Genomic DNA, 25,624 nt, shown 5'->3' on the forward strand with positions numbered 1-25,624 from the left:
ATTGAGCGGCTGCAAAGCTCGTGTAGCATGAACAACCTGGAGCTCAATGCCACAGTGGAGATGTTGGTGGATTTCAGAAGAAACGCAGCCCCGCCCCCTCCCCTTGCTGGGGAACACCCCAGTGGCCATTGCGGAGTCCTACCGCTTCCTAGGGCTGACCATCTCCCGTGACCTGAAATGGGGCCCAAACACCTTGGCCCTCCTGAAAAAGGCACACAAGCGGCTGTTCTTCTTGCGACAGCTAAATAAATTCAGGTTGCCCAAGTCAATACAAATCCGGTTTTACAGTACCATCATCGAATCAGCAGGTGATCCGCACAGCTGAAAGGGTGATTGGCACCACCCTACCCAGCCTGGAGTCACTCCACAACACCAGGGCATTGAAGAGGGCAAGAAAGATCATGGAGGATCCTTCACATCCAGGCTCTGCCCTCTTCCAAATGCTCCCCTCCGGGAGAAGGCTACGGCTTCTGAGAGCTGTGAAGTCCCGGCATCGCCTGAGCTTCTTCCCAACAGCTGCCAGGCTATTCACAGCTCAAACTCTCTCCAGAACTGAATGCACTGTTTGCACTTCACTGTTTGTCCACTGCACTTTACTGCTCACTGCCTGCATATCATCAGCACTATCAACATTACAACCTCAGCTATTGTCACTATTGTCATGTCTTATGTCCATTTTAATGTCTGTTTTGTCAACCATATCCATACGTGAAATGGCCATACTTGACCTTGACCCTGAGATTACTTTTGAAGTGACTGCATATAAGGATCATGAAATATGACTGATGACCTCGCCATGAAAGTGTGACAAATACTGCCACTGGAATACCATTTGTTTCAGATAGAGCTCCCTAGAGGGCGCAATGGATTCATAAACTGTAGCCTAGAGAAATGTCAGTGGATTAATCTCAATATCTCCATTATTATTAAGGTGTAGCCTCAATATTGTTTTCTAGTCGTACGTCCAGGCTTTCTTAAACAACTGATCACTACAAACAATAAGTAAAAAGCACCTCAAAGAGATAGCCTATCCTACTCATAGCCATCTTGAATTTTCCCTGCTATGACCTAATACAGTAGGCCAGCCTAAGCCCTCATAAGCTCCCATTGAAATTGAAAATGCTATCGTAATATATTAGGCTATATGCCAAAATCTATTTCTCTCTCTCTCTCTCGTACTCTCTCTCTCTCTCTCTGTGTATATATATGTATTCTTATTAGCATTATTATTTTAATGTTAAGACCTGTTGAATAAGCCAGGGAGCAGTTGAAAAGTTGATATTGGTTGTGAGTGTAGGCTATGGGCAGCTCAACTGATTATCTACATTACATTTCAAAAAAAAAAAAAATAAGGAGGGAAAAGAAAGAAAATTATAAATGAAATTTAGAAAAATACATTCGCATTATCAAATATTCAAATCAAATGATCAATATATCAAAATTAGCCAGGTTAAAATCAAGGAAAGTGCTATGCAAGGATAAACTCCACCCACTGTTCTCCAAGCAAGAGACAAACTGTTCCCGGTTTCTGAGTCTGCTACAACTTTAAGGAATGGGAAATTCCTTTTATTTTCTCCAGGAAATCACATGGAGGTGCTGTCGCACTCACATGACAATCTGAACTATGGAAGGCGAGTTAAATGAAGGTAATGATCAAATGATATTTGGATCTTCATGTGGCACTTGGGTCACTATTTTTGATGGCCACTAGAGGGGATGAGCGCTCATTATGGCCCTTCCCTATATAAAGTGGGGAAGGGAAGGAATGGGGAGTGCCACTGATTGTCAGCACCTGTGTGCTGCTGCTCCTCAGACCAGGTGTGTAACCAGCCAAAGGAGGTTGTGAGTTTTCTCCACGCTGGGAGGTATGTACTAGGCCTCTTTTGTTCTCTGTTTGGAGAGATTGTGACTGTTCTTAAAAGTTGTTTTATCTTGTAACAGATGTAAGCAGATGTACTTTGTCCGGTGGTATGTATGAGTAATTTCAGCGTCTGCAGGTAATGAGAATTTCTTTTATTTAGTTTCTATATATTAACCTTTGTAAGAATATGCTGGTGATGCTACTTTTGTCTGTTGTAGAGACTACGGGGATCTTTGGCCATTGCTTCTGGGAGGAAGGCCGCATAGAGGCTTGGGTGTGGCAATCGCTGTTCCTTTTGGGTTTTTTGTCTTTTCTTTCGATTATGTGTAACTGTGTGTATATGCTTGTATTTTCCTTTCTGCTAGCCAGCAGCCGTGGTAATTGCTGATATATGAATCAGCTTGTGTGTATTACGTGACTGAATTGCTGTGCTGGTTAGCAGGTTTATTTTGTTTGTTTGTTTGTTTTGTTTTGTCCAACCATTCCCTATAAGTGTCTGTGTCTAACCCAGCGACTAGTGTATGTATGGGGTTGTTGGGAGGTGGAGCAGGGCTTATGTTTGTGACACATGTGCTTGAGTTGGAATCTTTTGTTTGGCACTGTGAGGCCTGGAGTGTATTTGATCTTTTGGTTTGATGTGAGTGTTTTTTTGGTTGTAAACCCCCTGCTCTGTCTCAGAAAGTGAATGATTAGAAGCTGTGGTGGATCTAGCTAACTGGGGAATGCTTACTAAATGTTGCATGTGCTCTCAAACTGTTCTCCATGAAATACATGTAAAATAAATTATATTTTTATATTTCCAACCGTTATCTACCTCTGTGGTATTATTTCTAGGATATTAATCATTCTCATTTAACACTGGTCAGACTACAATTGGCGTAATCGGCAGCACGGTTTGAGAGCAACATTTAGTTTTTTGGGGAATGGTTTTGATATTGTTTTAAAAAGGAACAGCGGTTGTTGCAAACGACAACACCTGCGAGGCGAAGCGAAGTGGATCTATAACCTGCTCTGCTCTACTCTGTGTTCAGTTAAGCTTCCTGGTGAGACAACAAAGGGAAACCATGACGGAAGAGCTACAGGACCTTCGGGAGCAACTACAGAGGTTAAGAACTGAGAACGAAAGACTGAAAGGTAATGAACCTGGCCCTTCAGACCCCTCTGATCCTAGTCAACCTGCAAGACCAGGACAAAGACATTTGCAAGCTATTTATATTCCACGAGAGCGAAAATGTTCCATGTTCTCTGGTAAAGCCAGTCCTACATCTCTGTCAATAGATGACTGGGTAGAGGAAGTAGAAAGCTGTATTAGAGGTAGACACATGACTGACGTGGATAAAGCAATGTTTGTGTATGACCACCTTGAGGGGGAGGCACGTGCTGAAATACGGTTTAGACCTAGTAGGGTGAAGGAAGATGCAGAGGAGATTTTTAAGGTATTGCGGGAAATGTATAGGCCCTCCCATTCTTACGTAACATTACAACAAAAGTTCTTTGACCGAAAGCAGAAGGAGGGCGAATCACTGCAAGAGTTCTCTCATGCTCTGTTAGATTTGATGGACAAAGTGAAAAAGGCTAATGCAAATGCTGTACCTAATGCTGAAAATGTATTACGTGACCAATTTTGTGAAAATGTTAATGATCACACACTTCGTCGTGAGCTTAAGAGGGTGGTGAGGGATCATCCAGAACGGAGTTTATTAGAGCTGCGGAAGGAGGCCATACGTTGGGTGGAGGAGGGGCTTCCCCATAAAAGTAGATCAGCCCGCCCCCCCTCCCTTGCTTGTGAGGCTCAAGCGGTCTTTACCTGTGAAGAAAACACTGTAATTAAATCAGAGGTTGCAGAGTTGAAGGATATAATAATGAAACAACAAGCTCAATTAGACATGGTTCTTAAAACCTTAAGACCAGATGGCTCCCAAGCAATGGCGCCTAGGCAGGCACGCTATAGTAGATTCCGTCGGGCACCAGATGGACAGCCTATATGCATTAAGTGTAATAAGAGTGGTCACATTGCACGCTATTGTACATCAAACACCCACCCACCTAGCCTCAGGTCTCAAATGCCAGAGGAGACAAATAATCATTCGGGAAACTAGGTCCCCCCAGTGAGCAGAGCCACTCATTGGAGGTGGGGCCTCAAGGCTCAACACGGGTTGCAAAACCAATTGATAATTTGATAGGGTCTTGTCCTGTTTTATCAATAAAGATGGCTAATGTTGATGTTCCATGTTTACTTGATACAGGATCAATGGTCACAACTATTACGGAAAGTTTTTTTAAACAACACCTGGGTCTTTGCAGTGGTGGGGTTCAATCTTGCGGGTGGTTGGGTCTCAAAGCTGCAAATGGTTTGGATATTCCTTGTGTGGGATATGTAGACATTAATGTCACTGTATTTGATGTGTGTCTTCCTAACTGTGGAGTACTGGTGGTTAAAGATTCCATCCTTGCCTTACGAGAGCAGAAAATTAAAGTACCAGGTGTTTTAGGTATGAATGTAATTAAAAATTGTTATTCTGTTTTGTTTGGGAAGTATGGGTTAGAGTTGTTTCAGGCCCCTCAGGTGTTATCGGCGACCCCGGCCTGGAAAAAAGCCCTCCGCTGTTGCCAAAAAACAGAAGCCATCTTGCAGTCCCAAAAAGCACATAAGGTGAGGGTGCAGGGCAAGCGTTCCGTTAAGATTACAGCTGGTACACTCACTATGGTTCCTGTTACCTGCCCGCAGGGTTCCACACATCCAGTGGAGTTCCTCTTGGAACCCTTAGGACCAGAGGAGAATCCCCTTCCTGAAGGGTTGTTGTTGTCTCCTTGTTTAGTGTATGCAGAGAAAGGACTGGTGCATGCTCCCATCACTAATGTGGGTACTGAGGATGTATGGTTAACGCACCGCCGGGTTGTAGGGACAGTCCAGACCGTTAAGTCTTTGACAAAATCAGGGCCACAGTTAGAACTTTGTCCCGAAGATACTTTTACGGCATATGTGTCTGCTCAGACAGTGGCGTATACCCCCCCAAATGAAGGTCAGATGTCCTTTCCAGAGTTGTCAGGTCTTCCCATGTCCGAGAGGGAACAGGCACTAAGTCTCTTACGCAAGTATCAGTCTTTATTTTCTAAGCATGACGGAGACTTGGGCTGTTCCAGCCTAGTGCAGCATGAAATTCCTTTAACTAATGAAGTGCCTGTGCGACAACCCTATCGGAGGATTCCCCCCTCTCAGTATGATGCAGTAAGAGCCCACATCCAACAGCTCCTAGCCAGTAAGGTCATTAGGGAAAGCAGTAGTCCATACGCATCCCCCATAGTACTGGTACAAAAAAAAGATGGCAGCCTTCGGATGTGTGTGGATTACAGGCAGCTCAATGGCAGGACGAGGAAAGATGCGTATCCACTCCCGAGGATTGAAGAGTCCCTTGATGCCTTAACGGGAGCAAAGTGGTTTTCTACCATTGACCTGGCTAGTGGCTACAACCAAGTGGAGGTTGCTGAGAAAGATCGTGCTAAAACTGCTTTTTGTACCCCGTTTGGCCTCTTTGAGTTCATACGAATGCCTTTCGGTCTTTGCAATGCACCAGCAACCTTCCAGCGGTTAATGGAGCGCATGTTTGGCGATAAACGTTTTCAATCTGTTTTACTGTACTTGGATGATGTCATTGTTTTTTCTAACACTGTCCAGGAACACCTGCAGCGATTGGAAGAAGTGTTTTCTAGACTCCAACAGCAAGACCTAAAGGTGAAACTGAGCAAATGCAACTTCTTTCAGAAGCGGGTGAAATATCTTGGTCATGTGGTGTCCAACGATGGCGTGGCCACAGATCCAGAGAAAGTAGCTGCAGTGCGGGAGTGGCGGCAACCTGAACATCTGGCAGAACTCCGCGCTTTCCTTGGATTTGCAAGCTACTACCGTAGATTTGTTGAAGGCTTTGCAAAATTAGCGGCACCTCTCCATGCCCTAGTGGCCAAACTGTGCAGCACCCGTCGAAGGGGTAAGACTCCTCATCTTTCTCTGGACGGCTTGTGGGATGGTCAATGTGAAGAGGCTTTCCAAGCCCTGAAAGAAAGACTTGTAACTGCACCCGTTTTAGCATATGCAAATTTCCAGAAGCCCTTTGTACTGGAAATAGATGCTAGTTTCCATGGGCTCGGAGCAGTCCTCTCTCAAGAGCAAGAGGGTAAGTTGCGCCCAATTGCTTTTGCAAGCCGTAGTTTGAGGAAAGGGGAAAGAAATATGGACAATTACAGTTCAATGAAGTTGGAGTGTCTTGCCTTGAAATGGGCCGTCTGTGAGAAGTTCAGGGAATATTTGCTGGGCAATTTTTTCACTGTATACACAGATAATAACCCCTTGTGTCACTTGCAGACCTCTAAGGTTGCTGCACTGGAGCAGAGATGGTTGTCACAGCTGTCCTCTTTCAACTTCACCATAAAATATCGTCCTGGACGGGTCAATGGAAACGCTGATGGTCTGTCACGGCAAGTCATTGCGAAGACCTTTCCTGGGACTGAGGTTCCACCATGTCTACGGGAAGGATGGGTATGGCCCCCGCATGAACAGGTTGAGGTGATTGGGGCAGAGATATCAGCTTTTCCAGAATGTTCACAGACAGATTTAGCTTTGTTGCAGGCCCTGGACCCCATCATTGGCCCCATCTGTACTGCGTGGAAGGAGGGCCATCCACCAGGCCCTAGAGATTTGGATGGAGCCGGTCGAGCGGTGAGAGAGCTCGCCCGGCAATGGCCTCGGCTGGTGGAGAGAGAGGGATGCCTGTATCGGCTAATCTACACTCCAGATGGTCATCAGGAGGTGGCTCAGTTGCTGTTACCCCAGTGTCTCCAGAAGGAGGTAATATCCAGCCTGCATGATGCACACGGCCACCAGGGGGTTGACAGAACGGCGGAGCTGGTGAAGAGTCGCTGTTATTGGCCAGGTATGTGGAAGGATGTGGAGAGGTGGTGTAAGGAGTGCAGACGGTGCATCCTGGCCAAGGCTGTCCAGCCTAAAATAAGGACCTACCTCGGGACACTTCAAGCTACGAGACCTCATGAAATCTTAGCAATGGACTTCACCATCCTCGAGCCAGCAAGTGATGGTAGGGAAAATATACTGGTGCTCACTGACGTCTTCTCCAAATTTACACAGGCCATTCCCACTCGAGACCAAAAGGCCTGCACTGTTGCAGATGTTCTTGTGCGTCATTGGTTTAGTGTGTATGGGGCACCCTGTCGACTGCATTCGGATCAGGGTAGAAACTTTGAAAGTAGCCTGATACAGCAATTGTGTCGGACCTATGGGATGGGGAAAAGCCGCACCACTGCCTATCATCCTCAGGGAAATGGGCAGTGTGAGCGGTTTAATAGGACATTACACGATCTTCTCCGCACCCTCCCCCCAGAGAAGAAAAGGCGGTGGCCCCAGTATCTTCCGCATTTAGTATATGCTTATAACACTACTGTGCATCAATCAACTGGTATGACGCCATATTTTTTGATGTTTGGATGTGAGCCACGATTACCAGTTGATTTTTTGTTAGGGGGTGTTTGCGTTCCTCAACAAGAAGCTCCTGATTCCTGGGTGCAGGAGCACCAAGATCGTCTGCAGCAGGCATATGCCCAAGTTCGAGAGCGGCTGCAAGAAAGGGTGTCACAACGGGACCAGAAGTATTCCTCTAAAGTGAACGACAAAGGATTTAAAGAAGGTGAGCTGGTTTACTTGAAAGACCATCGTTCTCTTGGTAGGAATAAAATACAAGATGTTTGGAACCCCTGTCTGTATAAAGTGATGTGTGCTCCCGAAGATCGAGGAGTGGTGTATTCTGTTGTACCAGTGTCTCGGGAGGGTCCCGTGAAGCGAGTGCACAGGACTGAGATGAGAGCAGCACTGCTGCCATTGCCACCGAACCCCTTGCTAAACAGCGAACCATCTACCTGGGAACCAGAGGAGGATGAAGGTGAGCCAACTGTCGCAGTGCTTGAGCACCCTTATGAGTCTGTCGCTTACTCTGCCCCTACCAGTCCTGGAGGTGTGCCTGAAGCTGACCCACAATCAGAGGAAAGACCCCCATTGAGACGATCCGGACGGGACACGGCGGGTCAACATTCAAATCCATTTAGGCTCCCTATGCCTGTGGTATCTACTATGGGGGATGGGTTGGGCCTAAGTGAGGGTGAATAAGTTGGGTATGGGTAGTAGTTGGGGAACTGTCCAATTGTGTCCATTCCTCTAGTTCATCGACGGGGCGCCGATTCATTTTGGGGGGTTAAAATGTGGCACTTGGGTCACTATTTTTGATGGCCACTAGAGGGGATGAGCGCTCATTATGGCCCTTCCCTATATAAAGTGGGGAAGGGAAGGAATGGGGAGTGCCACTGATTGTCAGCACCTGTGTGCTGCTGCTCCTCAGACCAGGTGTGTAACCAGCCAAAGGAGGTTGTGAGTTTTCTCCACGCTGGGAGGTATGTACTAGGCCTCTTTTGTTCTCTGTTTGGAGAGATTGTGACTGTTCTTAAAAGTTGTTTTATCTTGTAACAGATGTAAGCAGATGTACTTTGTCCGGTGGTATGTATGAGTAATTTCAGCGTCTGCAGGTAATGAGAATTTCTTTTATTTAGTTTCTATATATTAACCTTTGTAAGAATATGCTGGTGATGCTACTTTTGTCTGTTGTAGAGACTACGGGGATCTTTGGCCATTGCTTCTGGGAGGAAGGCCGCATAGAGGCTTGGGTGTGGCAATCGCTGTTCCTTTTGGGTTTTTTGTCTTTTCTTTCGATTATGTGTAACTGTGTGTATATGCTTGTATTTTCCTTTCTGCTAGCCAGCAGCCGTGGTAATTGCTGATATATGAATCAGCTTGTGTGTATTACGTGACTGAATTGCTGTGCTGGTTAGCAGGTTTATTTTGTTTGTTTGTTTGTTTTGTTTTGTCCAACCATTCCCTATAAGTGTCTGTGTCTAACCCAGCGACTAGTGTATGTATGGGGTTGTTGGGAGGTGGAGCAGGGCTTATGTTTGTGACACATGTGCTTGAGTTGGAATCTTTTGTTTGGCACTGTGAGGCCTGGAGTGTATTTGATCTTTTGGTTTGATGTGAGTGTTTTTTTGGTTGTAAACCCCCTGCTCTGTCTCAGAAAGTGAATGATTAGAAGCTGTGGTGGATCTAGCTAACTGGGGAATGCTTACTAAATGTTGCATGTGCTCTCAAACTGTTCTCCATGAAATACATGTAAAATAAATTATATTTTTATATTTCCAACCGTTATCTACCTCTGTGGTATTATTTCTAGGATATTAATCATTCTCATTTAACACTGGTCAGACTACATTCATTTCCCTGTTTTGATAACTTTGTTTTAGCACAATATTTGGTAGGCTAAGTAAACTGTAGGCGACAAACGAACAGTCCTTCAAAATTGTTTGTCGCGCTGTAGGCTGTAGCAGGTAGGCATACCTACCAGTGTCACACACAACTATCAATGAAAAACAGAAGTAGTTTAGTATTCGGACATTCAGTCTTTACAGTGTTAGCATGGGCTGTGTATGTAGTAATGTGTTTATCGCCGAGGTGTCACCGACGTGAAGCTAAAATGGCTTAAATTTAATGTTGAGATGAAGCGCTCTACAAGTTTCACCTGTTCACTGCAGTCCCGTGCGAAGATGTCCAGTCAGTGTCAGGGTTAATCATGTGCTACTGTCAAATAAATTCACTAAATTGTTTGCAGTTGTGTTTAGTTGTGATATCGTTGTAACTGGATATTTAACTATTGCCAAAATGGTGTCTTTATGTGAGAACCGAAAGAAACTCACAGAATGGGACTGCATACTAATTAAGCAACGCCAGAGAACACAGAGGACTTTCACCGAGAAGTGTAGAATTTGTCATTCAGAATGTGCCCGGAACGTCTCAAGAACATTGTAGACCTACTTGCCTACTTTACATTTCAATTTTCATGGCAGGGGATATCAGAACACACGAAGTCTTCTTCTTCTTCTTCTTTTTTTTAAACGTTTCTTTGCGGTTAAATGGTAGCCTATACACGGTCCAATGAAAACAGTCAGTTTAAGAGACCTGCGTAACTGAAGGACTTTTTGCACACCTAAATGTTAAAAGGCCTACGACGACATCAGACCACTGCAGGATGATAATGTTTAGATGTTCGAGCCAGGAAATATTTCAAATAGAAGACATTGGCATTCTGCATAATTGGCCTATGCCTAGTGATTTGTGTCATCAGAGAAACTGTGTAATGGAAGTAGGCTATAGCAAAATGCCTTGGTCAGTGCTGCTCTTGTCCATCATGCAGGACCATGCACAGAGCTGATGGGAAAATGCTGTGCGCTGACACAGAAGAAAATGCAGTGCTTCCTGTTTTAGCACAGGGTCATACTTAAGCTGCTGTTGAGGTCCTGTTTTGCACATGCTTGCAATCTTCGCAGAAATGTTAGGAAAACGAGATTCTCCATAGATTTTTACTCTCGGTCTTAAGGAGATATGTCAATTTGCACATTTTAACATCTGAGACTGTCACTATCTGTGAAAAAAGGCAAAGTCTCATCCATACAAAACACAAAGAAAGAATAATACTGAAATGAAAGGACGCACAGAGCACACAGTAATATACTGTGCCACACCTCAGATTTATCAGGCAGTCATGTCAGAGACACTTAAGATTAGGTTTAGTTTAAAACTGGGAGAATGATGCCACACTCAAGATAATCTAGACAGGATGACCACCATGTTGCTGCAACAGGCAAATTGGGTGAGTCCATGCTGTGGTCCTGTGTAATGTGTTGTTCTTCTGAGCACAGGGTCAGTGCCTGCGTACTACAGAGAGGTGCATCAAGCCCTCAGTGGCCAAGCAGACGAGCGAGTGCAGGTGCCGGTTTTTCAGCGACTCCTTAGCAGAACAGACCTCCCTAGAGCTGTGCAAACACAGGTGAGCCCAGCTGTTCCGCTCTTGCATGCATTATTAATAGATCGATAGATCAATCCAGTTAATGCTGTGGATGCCTTAGGAATACTTTAATTGGGCTACCCATATATCTGCAGATCTGGGATCAGGATCAGGAATCCATGCTAGATCAGGGCTGCAGTCTTCCAAGAGCCAGATGCTTACTCAGCAGTTGTGTAATTGGGTTTGAAAGGCTATTCTGCACTGGAATTTCATTAGACTGGTACTGGACTAGTCACAGAGTGTAGAACAGGATATCCCTTTTCCCTGAGGTAGAGAATTCCAGAGGAAAACAATAATCAGGGACATCCACAGTGCCATTTGTTGAAGGGACGTGAGAATGAGTGAAGACCCATTGGTAGGATGTAACTGCATTACATATGATGCATTCATCCATTTGGACAATGATGAACAACAGTTGTACAAGTCACGTGTGTGCTTGCCACTAAACAGTTCTGTGTTTTCCCCTAAGATCCCCTTTTTAACAAGCTATTATGAAAGTAAGTGTGCTTCCTCATGATTGCCATCTGTATAACAGAAGCTGAACTCTTTTGCATTTGGAAGAGGGATCAGAAGGTTGTGGCATGTTCTAGACAGTTGTGTGTTTCTGAGTAGTATCAGTTTAGTGCCTCTCACACCACACATATGTGATTTATATTGTGAGTCTGTCACAGTCAGCTTTCTGAAACAGCACTGTGTGGAATTACATGGAGGAAGTCCCTTAATTTGAGGTAAAAGAGCTACAGTGTTTCTTAAAGAGCAAATAGCCTAAACACTAAATTAAAGATAATCTTGTTGTGCATTATGTTGTAATGTGGAGGACAATTCAAAGACGTTGTCTAGATTATGATATCACTTGACGATATTCAGATGAAGAGGAAATGTCCAGTTATTTGGGTGAAATAGAGAGGGTGATGAATCACTCTAAACACTTGGCCATCAGTTTGAATGCAAGTTTATGCTGGATCAAGTTCAAATAAGAGCTGGGTACTCATTCAAGAAGTGTGGATGGAACTCTGTGAGCTGGAAGTTTATTGTGCTTGAGATCATAGTTAATGGTTGTTTATGTTTATGTTTTCCTTCCCAGATTTCGGATCACGTGGAGAACAGTGATGGCTTTCTCAGTAAGTTATCCCTCTATAAAGGCCTGGCACTGATCGCCCTTGCTCAGCAAGGCAAACAGCCGAGTCCTAAGCTGCTGGAGAATTGCATTCAAGGTGAGACAGAATTCTTACTATTGTCATATGACTCTTCACTCCTCAAGTAGTAAAAGCGGAGTTGAATAAGTCGCTTTGTCAACAGTAAAGTCGATGGGTGAATGACCCCTGGTTGTAAAATCTGAAGTCATGAGGTTTCACTTGTGTATGGTGATTTGTATACATTAACCAGAAGGTTAGTTGAGGACTGTGTTAATTTGCTCCCAATGGGGAGTGCATTTCTCAAGAGGTCTTTTGTGCTGGCTTTTCGCCTGCTTTCTCACCCCCTTGGTATGTCGCTTAAAAAATGTCAATAATGTCAGCTTTTTAAAGTATGTGTGCTCTTGTGTAATGCTTCTCAGCAAAATCAATTTCAAAATGCTTTTGGCACTGAGTAAGAGTAATATTCTGTTACAAAAAGGATACTTCTTCTGAAACAATATTATTTTACCTGGTCATTCTGTGGAGTTTAAAAAGTGAGTTGGCTGTCAAAAGATTCTCTCCTCTCTATTCCACTCCCATTATGCCTGAAGAGACACACTTTCAAAAAGCCTGTCTCCAAACCCTACTTTAGGCCTTTATTGTTACAGGTGCAGGCAACATGACTGTGGTGTGTGCTGGGAAATAGCGGTGCCATGCACTCTTTCCCTCTCTCTCTCTCCCCTTCTCTGGGAACAGATTTTCTGTTAATCATATTTCATATTTTGGCTTGACATGCTCTTTACAAATTTAGCATAGCGACAATTTCTGTGTAATGATAATCTAATTTCATGAGTGTGTAGGTGCTTTCCTCAATCTTAATGTTCTTTATATATTGAAAACATTGGGTGCTACTATCTTTGAAATCTAAAGCTAGATGGTTTTTTTTTGTTTATTGATGTTCATTATATTGTCTTACCTATATTGCATTGTAATTATGTCATTAACTGTGAATTATCAGCCTATACACACACACACACACACACACACACACACACACACACACACACACACACAGACACACACATATACTGTATATGCACACACACACACACACACACACACATGTGTGTGTGTGTGTGTGTGTGTGTACATATATGTGTGTCTGTGTGTATTGTATCTAGTTTTAGTTTGTCTTTTGTCAATGTGTTTTTTTTTATAATAATAAAAGGCCATTTGTGAGAATCAGAATAAGTAAGTGACAAAGTGATGGCTGTTGAAGACTTTCTTTCACTGCTGCTGACTAACATTATACTGTAACGGAAACCATTATTGGTCAGCTTCTGGCCTTTTCCTTAACATTTGGTTGCCTTGCTTTATTCATCCTGCATAATGTACTGTAAGCAATGCCTGGTTCAGTTTTCAGTGATATTATCTAATCAATCAAAGTGTTTTTTTTCACATAGGATTTGAGTTTAATTTTTTATTAATTGAGTGATAAAATCATGGTCATATTTTGCTAACAGAGTTTCCCAAACCCCTGCTGGGTGATCCAAAGGACCTGATGAGCCTCAAGATGAAGCCTGCTCAGGAGGACCCCCTGACTGTGTCGCAGACGTTAGCCAAACTGTTAGGCAAGGACACCATACAGATTGAGATCATCCCAGAGAAGAAGGGCCTTTTCCTCAAACACGTAGAGTATCAGATCACCAGCCAGGTAAGAAGTGCACAAGCTACCACAGAACAGAACATGGCAAAGTCAGCATGATGTTGCTTAAATACTGTAGGGTTTGCTGGATTTATAAATGATGTTTTTCTGTTGTAGTTGGTAGTTGTTTGTGTGGTGAAACCACGGGGTTATTCCAAGGGCGTATTTCAGTGAAAATGCCTGGGTAAGCGTGAGTGGTACATGCCAACAGAATTGATACAAGGCTTCCTTCCCCTTGCCAAATAAAGCAACAGTGCTCTTCGTAGGAGGTGTACCACTCATTCTTACTTATACAAGTTCTTGGAATACCCCTCAGCTATTCAGCGTATTTTTCACTCCTATTGTCTGCTTTCGTGGCAGAAAGTCCCCAGGGCTTTAGGGAATTTCTGCCCTCCACAGTGCTTCCTTTTTTCCTTGTATCTGTAAAGTGTTTTGAAAATGTCCTAGGCTGGCATGGAGGGGAACTAATGTACCGTGTGTTCCAAGACTGTGGAGCGGAGGCATGCTGCCGCTCAGCCTCTGTACCTCAGCGCACAGACAGGCATTTAGTTGTTTCTGTGCACTGAGCGTTCAGAATCAAAGCGGCCACGGCTGAACGTGTGGTAGCTGACTCCGTGTGTAGCTGTCTCCGCAGCCCAAAACCGCAGCCAAGTGCAATGTTGACAGAGTGTGCTTCATGGCATGTGACAGCCGATTTGTTACCCTTTCAGCGCTTCAAAATATCGGTCTACCGTCGCTACAGCGACTTTGACGTCTTCCATGAGATCATGCTGCAGAGGTTTGCCTACAGAATGGTGCCTGCACTGCCACCCAAGAGAATGCTGAAAGGAGGTAGGCCTATGGGCTCACAGATGTGGAAAAAAAACAACAGCAAGCAGAGGCTTATAATCACACACCCACAGATTACAATGTTTTAGTCCTTGCGTTTTGACATATATAAAATCTCCCACTCTGGTTGCGGGTTCTTGTCCACAGCTTTTTATGGAGGAAGAAACACAAGATTGTAATTCTCTAGCTGTGCTTCCACCCCATTTGCTGCAGAGGAAGAACAAATGTTGTCTTCTTTTAGTTTGGACGTTCCGTTTGTCAGCCATAGGTTCTGATATGGTATTAAACTAAAACCTAGTACTCCTAATGCTGTCCACGTATTTGAGTCAAGTTAAAACTCTTTCTCCTCCACCACTGACCCTTTCTGGCAGTGTTGACCTCCACATCGGAGCGGGAGTTCATCGAGGGCAGGCGGCGTGCCCTGTCGAGGTTCATCAACCTGGTGGCACGGCATCCATTCTTCTCAGAGGATGAGCTGCTCAAGACCTTCCTGACCTTCAATGGTTCGGTGCGTGCCCCCTGCTCCTCTCTCGCCGCAGGGCTGAAATGGAGAAGTAGTTCTCTCTGGGCTTTCCATTTGTCATGTAGCTTTTTGTGAATTTGAGTCAAGTTAAAAGAGAAAGTAGTACACTGTTTTGGTTTAATTGGTAATACTGCATGATCTAACATTCACTAGGTTAAAAAGCCTCTGCTTTGTTGTTGTTAAATACTTCAAGGCTTCATAAACCCTCTTTTACAAGACTTTTACACTGTATGTGTTCACCCTTTCCCTGTAAAGTCATTGGTTAGCAGGATTAGGTATCTCAACACCTTAACACAAAGTTCAAACATTTAATTGGGGTTTAGAAGGCCAAGGCAGTTTGAACGATTACTCTCAGGTTTTAAAGGAAAGTGTAATTTGGCTAAAGGTTATGATTTGTGTGCTCCACCGCTGATCAAGTCACACCACTTCCTTCCGCGTTCCTGACACAATGTGTTGATTTGCTGCATTGTTTACAGCTGGGTCCGAGCCACTATGTTTGTTTTGCGTTTACAGAGCGAGGACTGTACTCATATTTTTAACACACACACACACACACACACACACACTCTGAATGGAGACCAGTTTCCTGAATTTGACCTAAAAGTGTATTGGATATGAACTGCAACCTTATACTTTATATAGGCTAAGTATTCTGAAGAAAGTATCACAGGGAGGGCAGCATAATGTGTGACTATTGGCTCCATGTTGTTACCATGACGTCCAAAGGAGTTGATCCAAAGCAAAGAGCAGCTAGTGTGTCTAACATTTCTTATGTCCTTGTAGGATGTCCAAACCAAACTGCGTGATGCATACAAAAAAATGGGCGATGAGTTTCTAACTTGCAGACATGCAACTCAAGCAAAGGTTTGTGTCCTTCAGTTTACATCTCCAATGACCTCATGCTCATGTTGTGTTTCCAAACAGCTCATGCAGTATTCCTAGTGAGCCCTGTGTGTGTGTGCTATCTGCAGGACTATCTTCCAGCTGACATCCAGGCCCAGTTTTCCTCCAGCAGAGAACTGATCAAGAATATCCACAACAGCTTCAACAAGCTGCGGGATCGGGCCGAGAGGTTGGCCGAGCGCTCCAAGGAGAACGCCACGGATCTGCTCATGTTCGGGAAGGAGCTCAGGTACCTAGTCATGCAAACAGAGCTTGGATTTTGTGCGGTTAAACTTTAACCGCACAAAATCCAAGTTAAAGTGTAAACTGGTCAAATTTTATTTATACAGTATTCATGCTGCTTGGCTACAGCCAAAAGAGGTAACCTACTTTTAAGCTCTGTTTTTGGAGGACTTTGCATATCAAATTGACATCCCTTGGAACCATTCCACAAAGTCCAGAATAGATCTTTTTTTCTCATAGTTTTTACTTTTGGTCAGCACAAGGAGCTTCAGAATAGCAAGTGAATGTGCCTATCTCAGCTGAACATGAAAATGGCTTGGGCATAATAGTGTTTCAGTCATTTTTGTCTTTTTCTTCTTTCTCTCCAAAGTACTTTCCACCACATGTGTCCAATTAGTTATAGATTCCAACGTGTCCATTGTCTGTTCCAGTACCTTGGGGACCGATACCTCTCCCATCCCTCCTCTGGCGTCGTCACAAAGCACCTGGGGGTCCCTGAGACAGTCTATCAAAGGCCTGTCAGTGGAGTTTGGGCTGCTTGCTGACAAAGCTATGCAGCAGGTAAAGAGAGCCGACCAGTAGCAGTTCTAAAGCAATCCTCAGTGGACATATTCAGAGGGACTCTGCCTGCCCAAAATGACTAGTACTTTTTTAAAATCGTTTTCTCTCTCTTCTCATTTTCTTTGTAATAAAGGGAAGAAGAGAGGAGGATGATGTGGTGGAAAAACTGAATCTCTTTCTGGATTTGCTTCAGTCCTACAGAGTGAGTCTGCATGACAAAAGCCAGAGTTGTCAAAAACTGTGAAGTGGTGATTTTGTAGTCCTTTCAGTTGTTGCTGAACTCCTGCTGTGATTTGGTCCATCTCTACACTGACCCCAGCTGATTTCACCAAATAATACTCCATCTTTTTAAATTGCATTAATTACCACTGTTCAGAAGACTACTTTTTTGACACATGCAGTAGCACCCAAGTGCATTACCGTCATAATCTGTCAGTGTAATTCATTAACACTTTGCTGGTGTCAAATGGTGTCAGTAGTAGAATAGTAACTATAAAATGATGATTACTCATAAAATAAACTTAGCTGAGCTGTGATCATCAGAGATACAAGGACCACTGAAGAATTCTGCCTTTTGTCAATTTTCAACATATTTGGTCCCCATTTACCTCTTAAGGCATTACCAAACTCATCTAAAACCAACGGAAGGGGCATGCTCCTGCAAAAACAATAGTACATAGAGCAGTACCAGGCGTTCCGGGCAAGCCATGTTCTTATTGTAAATGAGGCTGAAGCTGATAATTTAAGGCAAAACAACTACATCGTGTTGCACTAAAAATGTCATCACTTTAAAAACTAGCCTTTCCTTCCTGTGCTAAAGGGCTATTTGAGCCTCCATAACTCTGGTGCTGTGTGGTGGGTGGTGGGTGGTGTGGCCTACAGGACCTGTGTGAGCGGCATGAGAAGGGCGTGCTGCACGAGCACCAGCGGGCTCTGCAGAAGTACGGAGTGATGAAGAGGCAGATGATGAGTGCCACTGTGCAGCCCAAGGAACAGGTGTCCGTGGAACAGCTGGAGTCACGCATCGTACAGGTGAGCACCGTCTAAACACACACACACACACACACACGCACGCACACACACACACACACACACACACACACAGTGTATTCCTGTGTACTCCTGTGTACATCAAATGAACTCCTGCCCCATCTTTCCATGCATTATGCTTATTATGCACAATGAAATGAATGTGCAGACATTAGACAGCAGATGGGTTTCCAGCACTCTCAGCACTCTGTCTCTCTCTTTGATCACACACAGGCATCAGTCCCACACAGATCTGATGCAATAGCTACAAAAGGCTGACTGGATTGGCACAGACTGTTTGAGGTAAAGTGCTGGAGTTCTACTTGAGCTTCAGTACTTTTCCAGCAAACTGTGTACTCTATGTTTGTATCCACACCCATGCAGTAACACACTATCTATTAGTTCACATCTGACCATTAAAACAAGTCTAAATAGGCTGTGCAATCTCATGTTATTCTTACACTACATTGAAACACCATCAATTTCTGTTTTTTATGTTTCTGTGCTACAGCAAGAGAATGCCATCCAGACCATGGAACTGAGGAACTACTTCTCCCTGTTCTGCCTCCATCAGGAGACCCAGCTGGTCTTCACGTACCTGCCCATCACCTCTCACATCCTGGGGGCCTTTGTGAACTCCCAGGTGCAAGGACACCGAGAGGTGAGACATTCTTTTAAAGGCAACAGGTAGAGGTATCCCATACAGCATAAAGGTAACCGCAGCGCTGCCAAAAGCTTTAGCTCGATACCCCATGAATACAAATATTGACCAGCTGTCTGCCAACCCACATCTCTGGATTAAATAGACCTGCTGAAGACCTGCCCATTTTTACAGTTTGTTAATATACCTTTACTAATGTATGTTCAGAAGCTTTAAGCCAGTGCCTCTGTTCAAAATTTGCCACAAGTATTTCTCAGCTTTGAGGCCATGATTTCAGTGGTATATTTGGACAAGTCTTTTGATTAGAAGACTGGAATGGAATGGAGCACCTGTGGTTTATAGACTAAACAGGCTTAAGGTATTTTATTAAGGTAAACACACCCGTCTTTTCCCCCCTCTCTCAACTAGATGGGTGAGGTCTGGAGTGATCTCCACCCAAAGCTGAGCTGCCTGTTTGGGGGCAGTAATGGCGTCCAGTCCCCACCGGTCTCCCCCAAGTAAACGGCGTAGGAGGAGACATGGAGAGAGGTGGTGCCCAGCATCATATGCTGCGCTTTTCACATGACAGAAGAAGTCTTTGGGCACTCCCCAGCAGGTGCTAGCCCAGAGCAACACTACATTCCTTCACGCCCTGTGCCTTGGCTGACCTTAATTGACAACCAAGTGTATGACCAGTGGAAGTGTCTTCCTGGCTCTCTGTCGTTGAGTCACAGAGAAAGGGAGACGGAGGTGGTTGGGAAATGAAGGACACATTTTTGAAGAAGAAGACAGCTCTCGCATTGTGTCAAATCATGTTTTTATTGACATGATGGTACCCAGGCTTCACTACTAAAATGTCCTCAGAGTGGAAGTCTTTGAATGATGCCTTAATTTAATAGTGTACAAATAATACAGATACAGAAGGGATTTTCACCAGGATGTTTATCTGGTAACATAATGTTCGTGTCCCCTGAAAATGCCTGATGTTTTAACATGCCCAGGATTTTGATTTAGTTTGATGTATTTTCAATATTGCTCATACATTTGTTGTCTATTCAGCAATGCTTTGGATTGTGTTCCACATGCATTTAGTGGAAAGACTGAATCACTGTGTATTACAGTTGTATTGACTATGATGTACTCCTAAAACACACTAATAATTGAAGGTGCGATTTGGTGTTTTGTTTTACCCCTGAACCTGAGGAGGGCAGTGTTGTGATGGCTCCACTCCTTACTTTTTTGCACAGAAACAAAACTGAAATATTTCTAAGAAATTCAAGCATTCCATTAGGTTACGCACAAAAACTAATTTCTAATTCAAATCTTATTCCTGAAGTTCCCTCTTGAATGAAGTTGCCTTTGTTTTCTACATACTTCTAAGAACAGCTGGCAATAGTCATAAAGTTGTTCATCTCTTAGTTAGTGATTTCCATTAAGGGATTTTTCTTACTTATTTCGCATTGCACATTCTTGGACACTTCAATGCTGTGAATCACTTCTGTAGTCGCTATGCCTGTGCCTAGAAATTCCATGCATTCACTAGATTTCCCGATGTGTTCATGTTCACAGCATGTATATAGCGAGAGTTAGTTTTCAAAACACAGTGCCAAAGAACTGTTTCAGGCCAGAACAGACCAGAGGTTTTCAGGGTCAATAGATGCTCAGTCTCAGGTTGAAACACTTTTAATGTACAACTGTCTGCAATGTCTGTTTATTTCACTGGCATCATTGACCAAGTGAGCCAGTTAAAGCGGCAGTGACACAGTTCACAGTTGAGTTAGAATATGAGACACTTGATATGTTTTCAAACACAGTGACATAATGGTGTTTAAGGTATGCTAATTTTTTATCTTTATTTTCACTGCTGAGCATGCCTCATTCACCTATTTGTCTAGGCAAGGATGACTACCTTAAAATCTAACACTGATTTGTTTTGTTGTTGTTTTAGGCTGAAGTTTTGATTCAGCGGTATGCCATTTTCGTTATGACATTATGTTCATCTCACACTTTTTTGTTTCTGGTCAACTGGAACTAGTACCCATGATGTGTTTTTGTGTCCTCCTGTTGCCAAATGTTGCCATTTCTCTAAAGGATCCTATGCTTACACTTTGAGACACTCCATTACAGTAGAAAATCATGTATGTTTAAAAAGTACTGCTGTTTGCTTTACAGCAATCTGAAAAATATTACTTCATTCTGTACCATTGTGAGCTGCCAGATATGTATTAACCTGCTACGCAGATTCATTTTTCTCCAGAACAAAACCTAATTCCTAAATAAAATGTACCACATGTGAAATTAGTCGACTTTATTCAAAGATTAAAAATATTATTTCCCATCTACAGACATCTGTTCTAACATGAAAGCAGCTACTGAAACAATCGTGAAAACTTAAATGAAATATGGAGCATTATTTCAAACAGATTAGGACATGTCCGATGAGCACAGGGAGAAGTCTATTCCTTACAGTATATCATTGAAATCATTGGTCCTGTGCTGTAGTGTCTTCTGAACATTATTTTGGAGCCACAGTAACAGTTTTAGTCATACATAATAGCACAGCCTTGTAGGCACAAGGTACGCATTAGTAACAGTTTTAGTCATACATAACAGCACAGCCTTGTAGGCACAAGGTACGCATTGCCTTAAACACCAACACACAGCACAGCACAGAGTCCTGAACTGTAACACTCTGGAGCCTTTGTGCTCAGGTCAAAAGGGCTCGGAAAAGAATAATGTTAATGAATGTCCTTTCACAGAACAGTGTGATCATAGTACACTGTACATCTTGATTCAGAAATATTTACACCGCACAAAACAGCAGCAACAGAAGTTCACTGATAAACAAACGAGAGTAGACATATTATTTCCGTTCTATGCTTCATTAATTTGACCCAAAACAGAAAGGATGGAGTACTGTACAACATGATCTCATGAAACCTCATTTACCTCTTCAAGCTTGTGTTCTACAATCAAATCATGGCCCTGGAATTTGAAATAGCCAAGGAATTTCTTCTTCTGAAGCATCATGGGAAACCATAGAATGTCATCTGCCCACATTTCACTGAATGGGATTTTGTCGCAGTCAAACCACTGAGGCCTCATTTCTGTGGGGCAAAATGGGAAATTTGATTAATTAAAAAAAAAGGGGGGGGGGGGATTCCACATCCTCAGTCCAAATATTACTGATAAACTGAAAAATATATGGTACACATTTTTTAAAAGAAAGAAAGAAACTGGTAAATACCATCTGATTCTGTTGGTTCTCCGTGGAATGAGTCTGCTCTGAATATGTGGACATCTAATAATTCTGTCTCTCCAATGAATTCAAATTTGATGTTTCCAATCTTATCCAGTATGTCCACAGTGAGACCACTTTCCTCCAACAATTCTCTGTCAAGACAGATAAATAAGTGACCGGTTCATCTGGAGACAGCCATCGTCAGCTAAGAGGAGAGCTGGTCAAAATGTTCTGGAGTAACAGTTTCAAGTAGAAAATTAAAGCTGCGAGCAGCAATGTGGGGGCCAAGCTTTGGAAATTTGGAAAGACAACCCCCCTTCCGCCCCTCCCCCTGTGACCACCATAGAGGAGTATTTGTGTGCTTTTGTCTGGGCTTGAGAGAGAGAGAGAGAGATGAAAGCGTTACTGAAAAATGAGCTGACTTTCTGTGATTATAGCGCCCCCATAGTGGTCAAAAGACATGACATGGGAGAGTGGGCATGTGCAAATGGAACCCCCCCCCCCACGACCACCATAGAGGAGGGTGTGTGTGCTTGTGTCTGGGTTAGAGAGCGAGAGATATGAAAGCATTAATGAAAAATGAGCTGACTTCCTGTGATTCTAGCACCCCCCTAGTGGTCAAAAGACATGAAATGGGAGAGTGGCCGTGTGCAAATGGAACCCCTCCCCCCCTACGACCACCATAGAGGAGGGTGTGTGTGCTTGTGTCTGGGTTAGAGAGCGAGAGAGATGAAAGCATTAATGAAAAATGAGCTGACTTCCTGTGATTATAGCGCCCCCCTAGTGGTCAAAAGACATGAAATGGGAGAGTGGGCGCGTGCAAATGGAACCCCCCCCCCCCCCACGACCACCATAGAGGAGGGTGTGTGTGCTTGTGTCTGGGTTTGAGAGAGAGAGAGATGAAAGCATTAATGAAAAATAAGCTGACTTCCTGTGATTATAGCAACCCCCTAGTGGTCAAAAGACATGACATGGGAGAGTGGGCGTGTGCAAATGGAACCCCCCCCCCCCCTCGACCACCATAGAGGAGGGTGTGTGTGCTTGTGTCTGGGTTTGAGACAGAGAGAGAGTGGATGTGAAGAAAATAGGCAAAATTAATTTCTATTTTTTTTGTTTTTGTGTGTGTGTCCTTGGGATGTGTTCCTAAGTCCACTTACCAAGTTTGTTGTCGATAGGTGAAAGTGTTGTTTATTATAGCGCCCCTAGTGTTCAAACGTCACCAAATTTAGTGAAGGTCCTCCGGATGTGCTCACAAGTCCACGTACCAAGTTTGGTGTTGATACGAGAAAGTTTTACTAATTATAGCGCCCCTAGTGGTCAGAGTGCACCAAATGTATTGTACGTCCTCAGGGTGGGGTCCCAAGTCCATATAACAAGTTTGGTTTCGATACGTGTAAGCATCGCTGAGATATGAGCCTACTTCCTGTTACTATAGCGCCCCCACAGTTGTCAATGGGCACCAAAGTTGTTGAGGCTTCTCTTAATTGGGTTCTGAGCCCATGTTCTAAGTTTGGTCTTGATACGTGAAAGCCTTGCAGAGATATAGGTTCACTTCCTGTGTGGCGGCTTCGCCGCCAAATTGGATTGGCTGTTACAGGCGAGCACTTCCGTCAATTGTTCCATAAAGCAATGCAATGATAAGTCATGGTCTGAAGATTGTCTGTGCAAATTTTGGTGAGAATCGGATGAAATCTCTGACCTGTGAAACTTTTTGAAAGTTTTGATCTTGGTCTATTGGTGGCGCTACAGCGTTTGTGGAAAAGTCTTGTTAATTGGTGGGTGGGGCTATACCTATTGCGTTAATGTACTGAGCAAGTTTCAGCTTGATAGGTCTAAGCATTTTTGAGTTATTTGCATTAATGTTGTTGAAAAATTGATGAATTTTGACCTGTTGGTGGCGCTGGAGTTTTGGGCTCTGGGGTCTGAAAATTGAGGTATGTGGTCATTGGCTTAGGGAGAATAAGTGTACCAAATATCCCAACTTTTTACTGTATGGTTCTTTGGTTACATAGAGAATAGGTTCACATGCTGTTTTTTGGTGCGTCACCAACTTTGATTGGCTGTGACAGGCAAACGCTTATGAATATTTATTAACAAAGTGATAAGTCTTGAGTGGCCTTGTCTGAAGGTCATGTGTGACAAGTTTGGTGAGAATCGGATGAAATCTCTGACCTGTGAAACTTTTTGAAAGTTTTGACCTTGGTCTATTGGTGGCGCTACAGCGTTTGTGGAAAAGTCTTGTTAATTGGTGGGTGGGGCTATACCTATTGCGTTAATGTACTGAGCAAGTTTCAGCTTGATAGGTCTAAGCATTTTAGAGTTATTTGCATTAATGTTGTTGAAAAATTGATGAATTTTGACCTGTTGGTGGCGCTGGAGTTTTGGGCTCTGGGGTCTGAAAATTGAGGTATGTGGTCATTGGCTTAGGGAGAATAAGTGTACCAAATATCCCAACTTTTTACTGTATGGTTCTTTGGTTACATAGAGAATAGGTTCACATGCTGTTTTTTGGTGCGTCACCAACTTTGATTGGCTGTGACAGGCAAACGCTTATGAATATTTATTAACAAAGTGATAAGTCTTGAGTGGCCTTGTCTGAAGGTCATGTGTGACAAGTTTGGTAAGAAATGGACAAAATGTGAGACCTGGGTAACTTTTAGAAAAATTCAGCCTGACCTGTTGGTGGCGCTGGAGTTTTGGGGTTTGTTGTCTGTAAATTTAATAGATTCGGGCAAATTTGAAGTTGAATGAGTGTGCCAAATTTCAGAACTCTGGAGTGTATGGTTGGCTGGGAAATGGGCAATGTGTAATAATAATAATAATAATAATAATAAGAATACGTACAATCACTATGGGTTGCCTCGCAGCTTCGCTGCTTGGCCCCCAATGAGCATTGATTCTCACCGATGGGCTGCCTGCTCAATGGTTTCACCTAGTTGCACTTTTCCTCCAAATCCATTCCATTTCCCGACTCCAAACCCCCTCTTCTTCATGCCTAGTAACACCCTGCCTGGCTGTACCACCAAGACAAGGGTCAATAGCTTTGAGGTGAACATGGCATCCCTGGAGAGCAAGTACAACTGGTCAAACCCTATCAAAACAACTGCACTACTTCAAGTGTCAAAATTGACATTCAGAGTATCAGTACTTGAGCTTTGGAGGAACTATTTGCAGTTCATATGCAGGAAATGCAAGAACGAAGTGCATTGCATTACTACATATTTTACAGTTAACTGCAGAAATGCAATATTTTGGACGTGAAAATATTATTGCACTGCATTGTACTTCAGAAAAACTGCGACTGCAGTTAGTTTTAGTAGGGGTAATACAGAATGGAACACTTGTTAGAGACCTCTATGTTTTGTAAATAGTCATGTGTGGTTGCACGCAATGTTAAACTTAGTAATATACGACTTTTATCAAACGAGGGCAGGCTCTGATTGAACATTCATAATTTCACACTGATAAATTATGCTGAATACTCTGGTAGAGTCTATTATCAATGCTAACATGCTCTCTCATTCTAGCCAACGTTAGCACTGACAACGTTAATTCAGAAGTTTGCCTGTCAGTGGTGGTCTTGCTACTGCGCGTGAGCCCAAACATGTAACTATGAAGACAAAAATGGTTAATTTGTGTGATAATTTAACTCACGGATCCACTGCGGTTGTATGGTGTTTATATTGTCTTTCTTCAAAACGTAAATCTTTTATTTCTGCCTAAACGTGTGACCAGTGAGTTTCGTTCCCGCGGCATACAGTCAGTGGGGTATGATGGGTACACAACGAAAACTGGTCAAATTATAGAAAACGTGAACGAACCATGCCAGATGAATAAAGGCACTTCAAGACCATCACGACTTGTCCAGATCTGTGGTGTTACACTTAAATATGACCGGCTAGGATCATCGTACTTCATATATTTGATTACTTTAAAAGTGTCATGTGCACGAAGGCCTTATATTTAATTACACAAGGGAGATGTTTAATGTTTGTTTTTTTGAGGACTTAAAATTGACTTCGGTGTGTGTGCAGCGTGACCGCAG

The 25,624-nt window shown here is 43.4% G+C and overlaps 2 protein-coding genes across 3 annotated transcripts; one reads left to right on the forward strand and one right to left on the reverse strand.

The window, feature by feature from the left end:
• The first annotated feature begins 1,504 nt into the window (after positions 1 to 1,504).
• Positions 1,505 to 20,636, forward strand: snx8a (sorting nexin 8a). Of its 2 annotated transcripts, XM_062532959.1 has the most exons (13): positions 1,505 to 1,646; positions 10,667 to 10,794; positions 11,897 to 12,026; positions 13,451 to 13,641; positions 14,343 to 14,463; positions 14,832 to 14,968; positions 15,767 to 15,847; positions 15,955 to 16,115; positions 16,540 to 16,669; positions 16,803 to 16,871; positions 17,552 to 17,701; positions 18,210 to 18,359; positions 18,768 to 20,636. In XM_062532959.1, exons 1-13 carry the CDS (start codon positions 1,625 to 1,627, stop codon positions 18,858 to 18,860), a joined length of 1,563 nt encoding a protein of 520 aa, XP_062388943.1. In that variant the 5' UTR covers positions 1,505 to 1,624; the 3' UTR covers positions 18,861 to 20,636. The 2 variants fall into 2 exon arrangements, with proteins under 2 accessions (XP_062388943.1, XP_062388944.1); XM_062532960.1 differs by lacking the exon at positions 10,667 to 10,794 and having other exon boundaries at positions 1,522 to 1,646.
• On the reverse strand, positions 20,632 to 25,343 carry nudt1 (nudix (nucleoside diphosphate linked moiety X)-type motif 1). Its single transcript, XM_062532961.1, has 4 exons — positions 25,234 to 25,343; positions 24,484 to 24,642; positions 21,586 to 21,731; positions 20,632 to 21,445 (listed from the first exon to the last, which is right to left on the reverse strand). The coding sequence occupies exons 2-4, from the start codon at positions 24,633 to 24,635 to the stop codon at positions 21,270 to 21,272; spliced, it is 474 nt and encodes a 157-aa protein (XP_062388945.1). The 5' UTR covers positions 24,636 to 24,642; positions 25,234 to 25,343; the 3' UTR covers positions 20,632 to 21,269.
• Between the last annotated feature and the right edge of the window lie 281 nt (positions 25,344 to 25,624).

Source organism: Sardina pilchardus, chromosome 3 (assembly GCF_963854185.1).
Source record: "Sardina pilchardus chromosome 3, fSarPil1.1, whole genome shotgun sequence".
Taxonomy (NCBI): Eukaryota; Metazoa; Chordata; class Actinopteri; order Clupeiformes; family Clupeidae; genus Sardina; species Sardina pilchardus.